Source organism: Amphiprion ocellaris, chromosome 12, assembly GCF_022539595.1.
Source record: "Amphiprion ocellaris isolate individual 3 ecotype Okinawa chromosome 12, ASM2253959v1, whole genome shotgun sequence".
Lineage (NCBI taxonomy): Eukaryota > Metazoa > Chordata > Actinopteri > Pomacentridae > Amphiprion > Amphiprion ocellaris.
The window spans coordinates 12,559,856-12,576,740 of NC_072777.1; the positions used below are offsets into that span (position 1 = coordinate 12,559,856).

The 16,885-nt window shown below is 38.1% G+C and overlaps 2 protein-coding genes across 2 annotated transcripts; both read right to left on the bottom strand.

The window, feature by feature from the left end:
- Positions 1–583: 583 nt before the first annotated feature.
- Positions 584–11,497, bottom strand: btbd9 (BTB (POZ) domain containing 9). The gene is made up of 11 exons (XM_023279985.3): positions 11,348–11,497; positions 10,756–10,964; positions 9,659–10,022; positions 8,657–8,924; positions 8,300–8,519; positions 7,800–7,919; positions 6,479–6,588; positions 6,142–6,331; positions 5,497–5,604; positions 2,492–2,570; positions 584–2,128 (listed from the first exon to the last, which is right to left on the bottom strand). The coding sequence occupies exons 2-11, from the start codon at positions 10,938–10,940 to the stop codon at positions 1,934–1,936; spliced, it is 1,839 nt and encodes a 612-aa protein (XP_023135753.1). The 5' UTR covers positions 10,941–10,964; positions 11,348–11,497; the 3' UTR covers positions 584–1,933.
- Positions 11,498–11,576: 79 nt separating this feature from the next.
- On the bottom strand, positions 11,577–16,393 carry LOC111575082 (uncharacterized). The gene is made up of 9 exons (XM_023279992.3): positions 16,257–16,393; positions 15,680–16,006; positions 15,277–15,546; positions 15,027–15,116; positions 14,633–14,722; positions 14,489–14,517; positions 14,050–14,106; positions 13,694–13,762; positions 11,577–13,582 (listed from the first exon to the last, which is right to left on the bottom strand). Exons 1-9 carry the CDS (start codon positions 16,315–16,317, stop codon positions 13,469–13,471), a joined length of 1,107 nt encoding a protein of 368 aa, XP_023135760.2. The 5' UTR covers positions 16,318–16,393; the 3' UTR covers positions 11,577–13,468.
- Positions 16,394–16,885: the final 492 nt, after the last annotated feature.

Sequence of the window (16,885 nt, forward strand, 5' to 3'; positions counted from 1 at the left end):
ACTCAACTTCACAAACACGACAAAATGCTTTAGAGTTTTAAAGTCAGACATTTTTAAAAGATTTGTAACAATAAAAACACATCAACATTGCCCAAAGAGCTAGCGGGACATCTGTGCCGGGAGCATGATGAATACCTGTTGATTGATCAATCGCCACTGTTTGGTCTGTAACAGAAGCTCTCAAGACTGAACAGAAGATAGAGATCACTGTGTTGCTTGTATCAAAGGCCGCTACTGTGTTTAACAGCAGCCATTTAGGCAAGCAGATGGGTGTGACCCCTCACAGAAATGAACATGAATAAACAATGTCAGTTATTCTCATTATCACATTTTTGACAGGCAATGTATTAAACAAGAGGCAGTGAAATGCAATCACATGTCAATGGTCAAAATTTTTTTATATTATATATATATATATATATATATATATATATATATATATATATATATATATATATATATATTTATTTATTTATTTATTTATTTATTAAGTAAAACTATGCATATACATAAAGTTAGATGCGGTGCTGGGAGTGTGTTCTCTACATTACGATGTAATCTGAACAAAGCCCTATTTTTGTTCTCTGTTAAATTCTTAAGGAAGACTTTATCTAACTAATCTTCTAAATGGAGATGGGATGCCTAAAGTAAGCTTACAGAAACATCAGTGGGTCACACAGGGTAGTTAGGTATTTCAGGTTATATAACAACAAACTAAACGTTTCCGATACAGGAGTTTTTAAAGACGAACAACTCAAAAGTGCAACATCAGGACACAATGAAAACAAACAGGAACCACAGCACTGACAACTTAACTTAAAAACAAACCTCCGAAAACACACAAAAGACAGCTCAAACCTAAAAGTTTAAATTAATTTAACATACAAACAGCAAGACACCAAATCCAGCACTCCAGTACTGTACTTCAGTCAGAAGACCCAAGCTGCAACCTTTGTTTTTGTATACTTGAGTAAAATAAAGTGCCAATGGCAGCTGCTCATGTATCTACTGTATACAAACTGTATGTCTGGCAGCCCAAGTGCATAAATGATTTGGTCCGAGCCTCTAAGCCCAAATTTTCAACAAACTAATTGATTTCCCCAATCATTTGTGCCAAACTATTCAAGTGCTTAAAATGCTAAATTAAGACACTCAGTTAAATGTCGGTTCGTTTCAGTGAGGTTTGTCTTGAGGTATGAATCTTATCAAAAAGTCACACCAGATACTATCAGAGATTTTGGTTTCGGGTGTGAAAGTTTGTCATCAAATACTTCACAGCTATTACTTAATATGCAAATGAATAATTAGATTACGTGCTATTTGCATACAAACGCCATGGAGTGTATTAGCTCCACAGCTTTGGCAAACTTTTGAAGAATTTACTTCCGAACTTTGAAAAATACTCGACTGCTACTCTGTTAGCTTGATGATATGAAAAGTGAGTAGAGTCCTTTTAAGACAGTTTCTTAAAAAAATAGCTTGATAAGGACAAAATCCTTTTTCTATTATTATTGTTATCGCATAAATTCAAATAGCACCCCCTCTCCCTCCCTGCCCTGGTCTTACTGCTCTTTGGCGATACAGTAGAACCGTATTTCAGTGTGTGCCTCATCTTTGGAGAAGTAAAGATTCGACCTTCATGATTTTGTCTTAGTAGCTAAAAAGTACCTTCATAAAAATGTATGAGCCAGCGAATGCAATACCTAATTTTCAGTTTCAAAACTGGGAAGACTGGAGCCCTAAATGCTGCTGCTACAGATACACCAGTCTCCAATGTTGCACTTATGATGACAGAAGGACCATGGATTATAACAATGAGACCATCGCCTTAGCAGCGTTGTAGCAGTGCAGTCTGGACGACGAAGGCTGTGCAAAATGGCATTCTGAGGTCTCCCTTCCTCCAAACACCTTCCAACAAGGGGACGAGGGACTCCTAATGATGGGACTGTGAGGAAGATGATGACGAGGAAGAGGGCTGGGTAGGCAGCAGGCTGTGTGTGCGTGAAGGTCGCTGGGGTCGCGGCTGCTGGGTGGCAGATCCCGAATCAGAAGAATCCAAACCTGGGCTGCCTTCATTAACCTCTGTGTCCAGCTGGGCCGGACACTCGAAGTGAACGCAGTGGAACACCTGCAGAGATCACAATCAAGCACCGACATGAGAAATCACCACCGCACACACCACTGTTTAATTCTGCCAGCGGTTTGAAGGTCAATCTATTTTAATAGCTACTTATGATGCAGCAAGTTAAGATGCTAATATTTGTTTATTCATCAGTCTGGATACCAAAACACGTCTCCTACCCACAGTGACTTCTGAAAAGTCCCTGACACTGTGGCTGAGCTCACTGAATGTTGAATCTAATGTTGAAAAAAAAAAAAAAGACCTGCCAACACATTTGAATACTAATTTCGTTCAAACTAAACATCCTCTAACATTAAAAAAACATAAAGAAGGAAGAACTCTGATGATCACAGTAAACTATGTTATCACCTCATTAGCAGTGTTGTGAGTCCCAACAATACGGATGAAGGAAGCAGGCTGCTTATCAAACTTCAATGTCTGCCATGATCTGTAAGAGAGGACAGGAAACATTTTTAACAAAAACATAAAACAATTGCATTTCAGTTTACATGTCTCTGTTGGCAACAATTATTCTATGATTGGCCCCAACTGTTGCACAAAGACTTGAAAAGAAAGATTTTAAATGTTCGGTCTAAAAGCATCTGTGTGTTCAAGTTTAATATTTAGTCTTCCAGTGTAACAGCTTATTAAAGTTAGCACACATCTGCTAAAAATTAAGACTTAGTCAACAGTGCCTTGATTTTCTATTGATCTTTTTACGGCTGTATCATCAAGGAAATCACTTTCAGACGAGGCTGCACCGTGTTGCCTTAGAGAGGAACTTGTGGTTAAAGGTGACTTTGTAATCAGACAGGCTTTTGAAAAGTGATTGTGTACACAGAAATCAACAAGTTCTTTTGCTGGTTTAAAGTCCATGTTATGCAGCTTGGTTGTCACCTTTCCTTCAGTGTGTTATAACTTGCTTGCCCAGGCCAAAGGGAGCTCTTCTCCCCCACAGAAAACACTGCTCCTTACCGTCTTAAACGCCTTGTGTAAAGTCCAGGCTTTTCTTGTGTTACATATCTACAAACTCATGAAAGACATTTGCATAACAGTGATCTAGCACCTAGTTTGACATGCCCTCAAACAAATAATGAGCAGGTTCCTCCCAGTAGGCCATTAAGAGATGCCTCTGCCGAGAGCCCATCCCTGCAAACCAGGGGTCGGCAACCCGCGGCTCTCTGTTGTGGCTCCCTGTGGCTTTGGAAAATAAATGATGAGTATTTAATGCAAATTTATTTTAATTCATTAGTTTTTAAACTGTAATTCTAAATTTGAAGTGCGTGAAATGTGCGTTGAGGTTCAGAAGCAAAAATCACATCAACCAAGTAAGTTAAATATTAGTGGTGGGATGCAATTTTTAAAAATAATCTAATTAATTACATGCTTTGTGATTAATTAATTGCAATCGATCACATTTTTGTCCAAACAGGAAACATTTTTGACATAATATTTGACACAATAAGCAAAGTTTTTCCAGTTCAAATAAATTTTGGTTGATGACTGAATCACTGAATAGACATACATGTGAACTTAAACAACAAAAATGGTTGTTTCATTTATATTTATCTGCATTTTTCATCTATCTGCTACATTCATAGATTATTGCAAACTCAAAGTACAATTATAGTGATTATATGCAACATTTTAAGACTTTTTGTAAACTCAAGCACTTTCAATGTCTTCTAAAGTAGTCTATTATGGGATGGCTACACCATTTGCTGGTACCAGGACTGTCGTAGCTAACGTTAGCCCTGGTGCTAACAGCAACATGTTTTACATTGAGGTGATACCGTCGGCTTGAAGTGCTGCAGTGATCAGAAAACTCTTTGTTGCACAATTTGCACACAACCACGTTTTTATCCAAGCTGCCATCGGGAAGATTTTTAGAAGAAAATTTTCCACCCAACAAGCTCAATGCAGTCTTGTCTTCCATCACTGTTCACCAAACTTTCTTGTGTGCTGACATCACTCAGTGCATCCTGTGCATCTTCTTTGTGGATGGCAAACAGACTTTAGGTTCATTACCGCCACCTCCTGGGCTGGAGTGTGCATCAGTGTTACGGCTGTGCCAGAAATTAGCTTAATTAACTGAGAAAGGTGTGATTAAATGTGCTATCTTTTTTAACACATTATTTTTTCTGTAATTAATCAACCAAAATTAAGGCATTAAAGTCCCACTCCAATAAATACTTTAATTGCCTATTATTTTGCATATATTCATAAGGCTAGGGTTAATGTAATCTCATTTTCTCTGTAGCAGTGATTTCATAAATGCAACACTATAGCTTTTAATACATAGTATAAAGATTAAAAAACAACATATGCAGTATTATCTTCATTTTAAATGTCAAAAGGGTTTTGTGGCTCCCGGTGTTTTCTTTTCTGTGAGAAACGGGTCAAAATGACTCTTTGAGTGTTTAAGGCTGCTGACCTCTGCTATAGACAGATCGGACATTACGATGTGTAACCTACATTGCCGTACTTTCATCAGGCCAGCTACGCAATGAGAGCAGACTGGATTTTTTGTGAGGGGGGACCATTACATCCTTGTTCTGTCATTGACTAAACCCCTAGCAATTCTTCTCTGTGTAACAAATTTACACATTTTAAGTCTTTCCCAGAAAAGTGCCCCTTTATGCCTTTAAGAGTAACTCTAGCAGATCTATGAAGTCTCCGCCTTTCTTTGTCCACTCACGTCAGCTTGAGCACACCAGCTCACCTGCAACTCTGCTCACACACTGTGAAACTCCTCATTAATTCAGCCATAAATGTTCAAACTGAGTTCTGAGGCAGAATACTGGAACACACAGCCCCATCCTGCAAGTGAACAGGACTGTTTTTTTTTTTAGGTTTGTTACGTGTGAAACCTCAGAAGTCTGAATTAATGTTTTTGAGGGAAAATACGCAGCCACTGTGTTGACTGCTTATTTCACTAATGATGTGTCTTGTAGTACATAAAAAGACAGGAGGAGACGAGCTAAAATGGAGCGTTTTAGACAGAGGTTGACAAGAGGTGCTGCAGCGATGTACAGTATGAGAAAGCCAATGTGTTTAATAAACTTTAAAGCATAGAAACATATTCTAGTAGACTCCAAAAATATAATTATGAATCTGTAAATGTGCATAATATAGGCTCTTTAAAGTTTATGGTTTAGTTAAGTAATTTTAACCATAACAAGTAAGAAAATAAATAAAAACAATGTCAGAATCATGAATAAAGTTTGCACCGAGCAGGAGACTACAATGATGAAATGACTTAAATATATAAAATAAATAAATAAAGTCTGATTATGTATTGAATGTGTATGAATAGCAGGAAAGAACTATGTTTGGTTTAAAAAGGGTCCACGTAGAAGAATCGGGTGCCTTACCGACATGCCACCCTGGTGCGGTCCACCACCTTTGTCCACTGCTGCTGGTTGGTGGAGACTTCAATGTAGTAACTGTAGGATCGCTCATCACAGTCCCACAGCAGCAGCCTGAACGGACAGAAGAAACAGAGAATAATAAACACTATCGTTTTGTACTTCACCATCCTAATGTGTTAACCATCACTGTGAGGTGTTGATGCGACTTCACACTGCATTTTAAAATGATTTCAGTTATGAATATATCATGTTTTTAGGTTTTAGTTTTTAGGGACATTCATAACTAAAATATAAATAAAGCTAATTTATGCATTATTGCTAAACGCAGCCATATCCAAACTCCTAAGCACACACAAAGGTTTACCACTGTGGTGAAAATTACTCCAATGTAATGTGGGACAAAGAAAAAATGTTTAGTTTAATTTACTACCTGTACAGCAACAATTACTTCAGCAGCTGCTGAGATTTCTGGCTGCTCTTTTGAAAAATACTCAATGCTGACAATAAGGCCGTATCTACAATTCTACGATTTCATTTAGCAGATGCTTTTACCCAAAGCGATGTACATCTGAGAGTAGATACAACACAAGCAAGGATCTAGTCAGGAGAAAACAACCTTGATAAGTGCCATAAAACAAGTTTATCTACCTTAATGACCCGATGGAGTAGGGCTGAGCGAGCTGAATGACGATGGCTCCAGAGCCTAGTTGATGGCAAGTGTATCCAGAGTCCCAGTCGTAGTTGCGGGTGTCACCATTGAGCAAGGCATTTCTGCTACGGCTCACTCCCTCGATGACACTGGCACACGAGGAAATAGTCGCCACATTCTCACTAGGCACTGCAGACATTAAAGGCAGGGTTACAGACTTATTTTACTATGATTTTCACATATTTGAGGTTGATTGCAAATATGAGGCTTAAAACACAAACCTTACAGTTTAAAACATTTGAAATTTTTTTTTTGCCCCAGTTTTCTGCCACTTACCAACAAGTCCGTTCTCCAGGGTAAACGATCGATTGGTGAACATACACTCGAAAGCCACGAGGTGGAAAACCTTGTTGACTGTGTTGTGTGTTCCCACAATGCGAACATACCTGAGACACAAAGAAAAAACATCGGCTCTGAGTCAGTAAGAAAAACAAACAACTATAATTCAATTTTTTGACAAGAAAAAACTGAAGAACAACATGAAGGCGCAGTGGTGATAGTGCTTAGTCTCTTTGTTAGACGCTTTATGACTGTAAAAATAATGATGAATTTCATTCAAATTATTGTTGCCTTCATATACAGTACAAATCTTTAAATTAAAGGCGGAAAGAAACAGATACTTTTCTTGTTACCCTTTAGGACCCAATCTATTCCTTTAAAGTTTTTACATTTCCTTTATGTTTCAAACATTCCTTGTCTGATGTATATTACTTTTTAACTTTATGTTGGTGACCACAGTTTCTGCAGCAGAGGAATTTTTGTCAGACCCCAAAGACGTTTCAGTCAGCACCAAAGGAAAATTACCATTGAGAAAACAATAAGAATTGAAAGTAAAAACAGTCATTCTGTTTTGATTTATGTAGCTCTGTTAATTGGAGTTTAATCACCTCAACCATAATAGGCATATTTGTTTATTCAGTGGTCAGAAATAACAGAAGATTGCATAGATTCCCATAAAATGAGGTAAGACAGACACATTGCCTTTACGTCACGCTGACCATTAATGCTTCCTTTCATGCATACTAATCTCCCTTAAGGCCCATTCTGAGCCAGAAAAAAACATGACTTCTCTACAATGTGCATTCAAATATGAACAAAATTTACCATTTTACTTTTGAAGAATGATTAAATCATTACAGCATTTGATCAGAGACTTCTTGATAAAATAAATGACATCAAGTACATAAAACATGCTCCTTTAACACAAAGCAGAATAAATATAAGTATGTGTTTTACAAATACCAAATGAACAAAAATCCCTCGTGTAGTTTTGCAGGGTGTCACCAGTGTTTGTCATTAAAAACAAGGGTTTTCTGAATGTTACACATGGAAATTTTAACGCAAATTACTGCTTTTTGCCTTGCAAAAAAATGACAGAAATGGAATCTAATTTCTTTTGACTCATTCTAGAAAGAAGATAGAATGGCCACAAATTCACTACCCATAAGTACATGTATTCCCTATTTAAGAGATGTGATATTCTTGTGAAGATATATAACATGCTACAAAGTCACGTGTTTCACAACACCTTGGACCAAGGAATAATTCATGTTGGCACATAGTGGAACAGGAAACCACGTGGTTTGGTTTAGCTTACCTGCAAACTCGTGGTGTGAAGTACAGATTCTGCCATGAGCGGCACAGGTACTTGGCGTGATCCACAACACGCACCCAGTCCAGCTCGTCCATAGATACCTCGATGTAGTAGGAGTAAGATCTGAAAGGATCAAGGATGACATTTTAAGGCAGTACACAGATTCAGTTCATAAAGTTCGTATCATGAAGCTCATTACAAATCAATTACTCATACGTTTCTTTAGACCTGTCAGACAAAGAATACTTGCAGTTAACAAATAAATCAATCGACAATCAGTTTGTATTGACAGTGATTTTTTTTTCCATCAATGGTTTTTAAAACACTCACATGAGTGCATTCCGTCAACTACTTTAAGAACAAATTGAACTGAAGAATATACTCCAAAATTCATTGAAGATAATATGAATTCCACATACAGCTAAAGTAATTCAACCCACATTATGCTGTTTTTAATCTGTTTTTGTTGCTAGCTTCAATAGGATGAGACATGTTTTTCATACCGGCTGTCTCTATCCCAGAGCAGCAGGCGGATGTGGTTAATGATGGACGCTTGGCCCAGTTTGACCTGGATCCCTGACCGGCCGTCCTCCTCGATGGGATGTCTGGAGAAGCCGTGGTCCAGGTCGTAGTTCTGGGTGTCTCCGTCCAGCAGCGCCGACTTCAGCTCTCCTTTTACCACCTGAGCTCCATATTTCATGGTGGCAATGTTCTCCTCTGGGACTGAAAACCAGGAAAGAGAGATTGATATATGAACAAAATGCTATATAATGCATTAAGCAAACACATATTTCGTTTTTTATTGGTTTAACATTATTCTTATTAGCAATAATGGCACAAATCGGACAAAGAGCACTAACTGAGCATTCCTCGGTAGTTCAGATCCATATTACGGCTCTCAGAGCGGGTTTTAATGGCGTCCAGCAGGTCATCTGGGCTCAGAAGGCCAGACGGTCGCACAACATTCAGCATCTCTGTCAGAGTCATGAGTGGCAGCCGCACTGCTGACATCACTTCATGAGTGTCAGCCCCGTCCTCATGCTGCCGGCACCAGCGGGACAAGGCCTGGAAGATCTCCTTCTCACTGGCAGCAAACGAGTCCCGTCTGACCACAGTCAGCAGAGCAGTCTGCAAACACAGGAACTTCAATCAATCATTTAGGAAAAAATAAATAATGGGTATTTTTTGGCCAGATAAAGGAGCAAAATTAAGTAATTGCTTATATGAAATTTGAAATAAGAGATTTGGCCTTTTCCTAGATGAGCTCTTAAAAGAAAAACTTGTACAAGATAGAGTCCAATCTGTAAAAGCAGATTAACAAAGCAGACAAAAATCTCTTTTGGGTTTCTGCAGGGTTACCTAAATAAAACTCTGACTTTTTTAAACTCAGTTTACTGCAATTTAATACCTAATCAACTGATGGAAAACTAGTGAATGATAACACCTAAAATCCTTTATTGAATTTAATGACACATAATATAATCACATTTTTTTTCAGTGCTTCCAGCTGTATGTGACGATAATTTCAAGCAATAAACTTAATCAGTTAAAATGATTTCAGCCATACAAGCGGTAAGAAATATTGGTTGGATTAACCACTTTAAAATGATTAATTCATTTAAGATTAATGGAGTATTTGCTAAAACATTGTGAAGTGTTTTTGAGGTTGTAGACCGCTGAGAAGCAGACTCTTTTTTTTAAAGAAATCACTTATCTACCACTAGAGGTCACTGTATCTACAGTTTAGGTCAAACCAATTGTATTGCATTACAGAGCATCGAGGAATAAAGGCTACCTGAACAAAAAAAATTACCTAAATGCAGAGCTGATTACAACAATTCCATCCTCCTGTCACGTCTTACCTTGGAGAGCGTGAGGAAACCATCTGAGTTCAACACTTCAGGTGCATGTCTGTCCATGTAGGCACAGCAGGCTGCACTGAGCGCACTCAGAGAGTAGAGACTGGCCACATCAAAGACCAGGCAGACGTTGTTGGTGTGCAGGATGGTGCGGAGGAACTCAGAGGTGGAGTCCTCCAGAGGCTGGAGGCCGTAGCGGTGAGCCAAGCCCAGGAAGTCCAGCAGCACTTCTTCCCGGGCAGAACTGAGGCTGGCCCGGCCCGTGTACAGGTAGTTTAGCAGCATCGAGAAGGCTTCAGCTCGTGTCTCCTCCAAACACACCTCCGCCTGTGGCTGAGACTCTTTCATTCCTCCGTATAGCAAGGCCCTAATGGAACAAGATTAAGCAAAAAGCTTCAGCATTTATAGTTTCTTTAGTTTTATAATCAATTTTCTACACAGAGATGTCTTTAAGTCCTGATTTTTAAAATGTACCGAGCTGACAGCAGTCTTACAGACGTAGAAAATATTATTTTGAAAAGCATGGTGACGAGCAATACTGGCAAGATTAAAACTGCATCCAACACATAATGTATGCCAATACAAAGGCAGTCAATGTGCTTGCTGAATGCAATGCTAAAACCAAATGTGTGTAAAATGGGTGCACTTAAAAGTCACAAGAAACATTAGTGAAAAATATAGAAACAGCAGTCAGAATGAAGACACAACAAGGATTACAAAAATACACAACTTTAAAGAAACTGTGTCTTCATGTGTAGCATCTACAGTTTAATAATGGGAAATGAACAATTTTGTCAGACCAAAACCTAGAGATATTCCGGTTGCTGTCACATGAGGTGAAGAAAATTAGATCACACTTGTGAAGCTGAGACTGCAAAATTCCTGCTATTTGTTGTTAAAAATGACACAACAATTAACTGATCGCTTAAAACGATACAATCATACAATATTAAAATCAAACAACGAAGCAAGTGGTTGTTTCAGCTCTACTCCGTTTATCTCTTTGTGGATTTCAGTAATCATGAGTAGGAGCTTTCCAATGGATCTGTGGCATAGACAAAGGGAACATCAACCATGAGCTCTCAGACATTTGAAATTACCTGAAGTAGTGACAGCGAGCTGCCAGGATGACCCGGTGAGCCGGGAAGCGCTTCCCCTCCACGATGAAGGTGACATCGCTGTACTCTTCGCCGAGCACCAGGGCTCCGAGCTGCTCCGACAGCAGGTGGATGTGGTCGATCTCCGACACGGACGCCAGTGGACGCAGAGGGTGACTGTTGCTCATGGTCGACGGCTGCCAGAGTCACATCTGACAGGAGGAGCAGACACGTCAAACCGAAAGTGAATCAGACTGGAGCGAAAATCAGACGCACGGAGTTAGCTGACGCCACCTAGCATCAGCTAATGCTAATTGCTAACCGGAATGCCATGAAATAGAGCGGCATTATAGTTGGTAACTTTGAATAAATTAATCTAGACTGATGTTCCATAATGCATGTTTCACGGTGCTAGTCGTGCATGGTAAAAACAGCTTAATTAGCAGGCCGAAATACACTCCGCTGAAATTGCGCTGTCGAAAACCAGCTAGCTTAGCGATGTTGTTTACAGCCGCTGGTGTGGCGGACATTTGACACCTGAACAAACGTTAGCTTCTCTTCTTTCCTCTCCTCTCATTCTGCGTCTGAAACTTACCGAGCAGCTACCATTCACTCCCGTGTTTCGGTAAAGATGACTGTAAAAATATAGTCCTGGTTATTCTTCCAATGTGCAGGAAAATTCAGCAGCAAATTCACAATTCTTCCAGCATCACACCAGAAGAACCGATTCTGGGTCAACAGACAGGAAATGCCGGTTCGAATAACAGCTTTTCAAAATAAGGGTTCCCAAGAAAGCTATGCAAATAATTTAATGGGACAACTTTTATTTTGACTTTTTTTTCCACCGGTCACACAGCTGTGGTAAACTTGATATGACTTTAATAATTGCATCAATTACAAGTAATGCACACACACACATACACACACACATATAGAGGTGAAGTTGCCACCTCACAAGTAACTTTGATAAATATAGACTTGCTACTTATATTTAAGATTAACTAATAATTTTAACCCGTTTCTAAAACTCTGATTTTCTCTGACTTTAGCTCCAACATGAATTTCAGATAACCACACAAAGAGCAAATAAAACACAGAGCATTGTTATCCAGTAAATTAAACTAGGAATATAAATACTACATAAAGTGAGCTCTGTTGCAGCTGGCTAATTATAATGCATCACTTAAAATCTCTTTAACACAACATAGAAAACTATAACATTGATAAAGGTAATTTTTCCAACAAGCTGGTAACTTTTACTGTTACATTTAAATGTATTTTGCTTATATAATAAAAACAGACCTAAATACTTCTTTAACACAAAACTGCAAAGTTTAAAATGACTGGTAGACATATCAGCTCTCCTGGCTCTCAGAGCTTACCACGAGTGCAGGGCAGTAATAAAAAAGACAACAGTCTTGGTGTAGTCATTGATTAAGATCTAAACATCAAAGCTGTAACTAAATTAAATAAGATTTAGAAAATCCCATTCATGCTTTCATTATCTGTAGAATGGACTACCATAATGCACTTCTTAATGGCCTCCAAAATAAGACCTTTAGGCATTTGAAACCTTTGGAAATGCTGCTGCTAGAATACCGACAAACACCAACAAAGGAGAACACACTACTTCAATACCCAGGTCACTTCACTTGCTTCCAGTTAAATATAGAGCTGAACTTAAGGCAATACCTTTTGTCCACTAGTTTCTGTTTGATCTGGGCCTGAAATATATTGAAGAATTGTTTGCTAAGGCCCAGAAGCTCTCACGGATCTGCAGGGACTGGTGAGTTCAGATCAGACATGATGAAGTGGTAATAAGTGTGTAGTCATTTTTCTGCCTGCTGCTGCTGCAACCAGTTCCCCTTAGAACTCAGATCTGCCCAAAATGTTGCAATTTTTAGACATAAACTAAAAACAGTTCTTTTTCCTTGGCTTTTAAGTAATCATTTCTATTCTATAAAGTCTCTCTATTTTGTAAACTTCATTATTAAATAACATAGGCCCATGATGAGGTTCCATCTAAATAAAATTACTGATTTGGTTGCTCTTGGTGTGTAAACTGACATTTCACCTACAGGTGGCATCACAGCAACATAATACATGAGCCTAACAATGTTCACATTTGATCCTTGTGCAAAGGCCATTTTTAAGGGACAAATGTAAGTATTTCCAAAAAATCACATCTGCCATTAGCCACCACATGAAATAATGACATTTTAATCCATCTGAATTTAACCATCTGCGTTTCTGTCTGTCTTTCCTCTTTTGTCCTCAAACGTCTCTAAACTAGTAGGTTCTTAAAGAGAATCAGCCACTTCCTCAAATTAATTATCGGTGGCTATTTCTCACATTCTTAGATGCATGACATCCTTCTTACAAACGTTTTCACAATGATTCATTTCAGAAATGACCAAAGTACTGCATATCAGATAATGATAGGTTATCAAACTTAGGTTATAGGCTATCAAACTAATCTTCATGTAGATAAATTATTACATTTGCAGAAGAATACAGTCAATATATATTTTGAAAATAAACTATATGCTAAACCTTGAAAAATAAACCCAAAATAAACCCAACATTCACACAGTTCATGAAGCATTTTAAGCAACCTTCAGTAAAAATGTTGTGGTTTGACTTCTGCTTTTTAAACTGTGCCACTGTAGTTATGACCCAACACTTTAGATTAGAAGCTCTGAACAGAAGCGGTGATCTAAGGACCTGAGTTGGGATTGTAGATGGTGGCATAGAGGCTGCTGGGATCAGGTGAGGAAGCCTTCACTGTGGAGTAGGTTACTGTGTCATCGTCATCTTTTTTACTCCGAATCTGGAAGCAAACAGCACAACAGGATGTGATCTGATGTAACCAATGACGCCCTAATGAGACAGTTTTTATTCACACACTGATGTCAGAAGAATAACCAATCAGACGGCTCACCTTGGCTTTACTGTTGGCTTTCTTGGTGTAGCTGATGGAGGCGTAGGAAACACCATCCTCAGGATCAGCCTACACAGAGACGACAACACAATGACTCATCAGTAACATGTGGATCCATACTGACTCAATACTTCTGCTCAAGACGTCACCTCATATCTATTTCTGCTCTGACCTCTTGACTCTATTTTTTCACCCAGGTTCTTTTTGAGTGCGATCCAGGCAGCTGCACCACTGAAGTTTTATTTTTATCATTTGTAGGCTGGCATTCCACAATGTATTATACATACAATTAGATTTTGGAGAAAAAATACAACTGTGGCTTATAACTTTGGGCTGGGTGTGTTCTGTTATCTCACCATGTCCTGACTGATTTCAGGTGCAGACTGAGCCACTGCAGGATCTGAAGTCAGGGCCTGAATGAATATAGTCAAATTACATTTGGTCAAAAAGTGTGATCTTATAGATGAGTGTCTTTACTGCTTCAATCCTGTGGATACATTCAGATAGAAAAATGCAACCCCAGCACAACAGTCCCACCATAAACACCGCCTGTATGTAGCTTCCAACACTGTTTGTGCTGACAGTGATAGATAGATGGATAGATACATAGATAGATAGATGGATAGATAGATATCTAGATAGATAGATAGACTTTCATCACTAGTATTTTCTCATGTTTGCTACTGCAAACAGTTTTCATGTAGCACAGACAGCACTTTTTTTTTATCTTATTGTGTTTTTTCTCAGCTATGAAACCAAACTTTCTAGTCAAGAACAGATTTTTTAAAAACTCACAACATTGCCATTTCTTTGTGTGTTTTTCCCTGCAAAGACAAAAACAAAAGACAGTAATAATCAGGCTCAGTGACTTAAATTTCTTCACATAAAAACACAGTTCTATTAAAAGCTATCATTTATAAATAAAAGAATTGTTCTCACCTTTAGTTCTCCTCGATCTGGTGACTTTCACAGCAATTATCAAAAGTGCTACTGCAACTACAGGCACAACAATGTACAGCCACCAGAGATCTGGAATGTGATAATGTTGATATTTTAAGCATTTTGGTAATCCGGTTTAAAATCAAGAAAATGACTTTCAAAAATAGTTAATACTTTAAATCAAATCAGACAGTTATACTGCAGTAAGCACATCAAGACAAAACAAATAAATAAACACATAACTGAAGTTCCACTTATCACTCCCTTAGCTAATTAGGCTGCAAAGCTTGACATTGCACTATCAAGTGGATCCATAGCCTAGTCAGAATCTTACAGAAGAAGAAAGAGAGAGATAGCAGAAAATAATGCATAAAGAAGACAATAATTTTCCTACTTGGTGTATCACTGAATGAAGATCCTGTTGTGGTTGTATCACCTTTTGTGTTATTTGCAGTTGTTGTTGTTGTTGTTTTTGTGTCCTCACCTGAACAAGAAGAAACTACTCAGCAACCTGTTCAGTCAGAAACTGTCTGTATGTGATGAAATGTTAAAGCTTCAGATCATAAAATTAATATTTTAGCTAATTATTCACATCAATAACTTGAAGTGATTTAAAACAGCTGATTATAATCTCACTTTCTCACCTGATGGACGAAGACTGAAGGTCAGTGGCTCTTTTTTAGTCTCTGTAGATACACTACATTTAAACCAGTCATGATATGGTATTGATGATCCCCAAAAATTATTCACAAAGCTCACAGTAACAGAGCAGGAAGACTGTGATGTCTTTATGTTTGGGTTGTCATTATCCACAGCTTGACCCTTAAAAAGCCACTTCACTGTGTGTCTGCATTGTCTGTTTGTCGTCACAGAGCAGTTTAGAGTCACCAGATCAGTGTCTTTATGTTCAGTCACTGGTGAAGATGGATTGCAAGAGAAAGACAAAGTAAATCAGTTTGACTTCATGACTGTAATCAGAATTGTTGTATTGTGTCAGCATGTTGTTCTAAGTAGAAACTTTGAGATGAAAATATTGTAAATACTCACCAGTAACAACAGACAGATCAACCCAAGCATCTTGAAATTCTTTCTCTGATATATATTGTCTGCAGGAGTAATGACCAGCATCCTCAACTGTAACTTTCTTTATAACCAGAGAACAATTTGCTGTAACATTCAGTCTGTCTTTGTTGGTCTTATTCTTAATTTGTCCAAGAGTAACCAGCTCTACTGCTAATGGTATTTTTGAATTACTGAAGACCCAGGTGGTTTTGTCACAGTTATGATGATCATCCATTACATTCTCACAAGACAAAGTGGCTTTATCTCCATCTCTGACAGTGGAGAAGAGGTCAAGCTGTCTGGTCAGAGCTCCTGAGGATATGACAGAGAAACATGAATGTTACTGTTAATGTCAGATGGAGGAGAATTTATGATACGTAAGAAATCAAAGGTAAGTTTTAATATGTTTCTGCCTCCTCACTGAATTTCAAGAGTTCAATAAACTCATAGTTTACCTTGTAGAAACATAGTTTCTTCTACATAGAGATTATGCAATAAAATAGCATTACAAGGAGGAGTTTATTACATATTTCTTTAATAATGATGTTATATGAGTCCTTACCGCTGAACTGAAGCACCAGCATCAATAGAAGAAACATTTTATTCCATCTGGTTTCCACCATCGTTCCTCTCCGTCTCTCTTTTCTCTCCACTTCTCATGAAAATCTCTGAAGTGGAGCTTCTTAGGCTCGTGTTTGCTTCCTGTAATTACTAAGTTGTTACTTCCTCATTATGACTGTCATCTTTCTTTCTCTTGTGTCAGTTGTTACTCTTATGCAGCCACATCTTGCAGCTCTTGTGTTCCTCCTTCACTGTCGACTTGAGTTGATATTAAGTTCACACTGACCTCATTTATCTGGATCTAACACCAGTGAAAATATAACTGTTTGAGCATCTCCTGTTTCGTGGAAAATGTTTAATTTTAATCTCAAATATGGATCACTCAACATTTCTGCTATTTGTACTTACGTTGCTTTTATCACCTGAGAAACTTGAGTATGTGTTTACACCAAACACACTACTACTATTCCACTAATAGATTTTTAGTGAGGCATAGACATGGACTCTTGAATGATTGAAAAAATTTCATGAAAAAGAATAAAAATATCGAATCACACAAAATAAAAGTAAGGCCCTAAAAGTGCAGTCAGAGTAAACAGTAATGTAAAAACAGCCCAGATATAATACATA

What these genes read in the sequence shown, in the direction of transcription:
- btbd9 (XM_023279985.3), bottom strand. Translation starts at nt 10,940, where the DNA reads ATGAGCAACAGTCACCCTCTGCGTCCACTGGCGTCCGTGTCGGAGATC. An exon ending in GAACTACCGAGGAATGCTCA is followed by an intron (nt 8,520 to 8,656) that starts GTTAGTGCTCTT and finishes CCTGGTTTTCAG; the next exon opens with TCCCAGAGGAGAACATTGCC. An exon ending in CTCTGGGATAGAGACAGCCG is followed by an intron (nt 7,920 to 8,299) that starts GTATGAAAAACA and finishes TGATCCTTTCAG; the next exon opens with ATCTTACTCCTACTACATCG.
- LOC111575082 (XM_023279992.3), bottom strand. Translation starts at nt 16,317, where the DNA reads ATGGTGGAAACCAGATGGAATAAAATGTTTCTTCTATTGATGCTGGTG. An exon ending in TTCATTCAGTGATACACCAA is followed by an intron (nt 14,723 to 15,026) that starts GTAGGAAAATTA and finishes ATCACATTCCAG; the next exon opens with ATCTCTGGTGGCTGTACATT. An exon ending in CAGATCGAGGAGAACTAAAG is followed by an intron (nt 14,518 to 14,632) that starts GTGAGAACAATT and finishes TTGTCTTTGCAG; the next exon opens with GGAAAAACACACAAAGAAAT.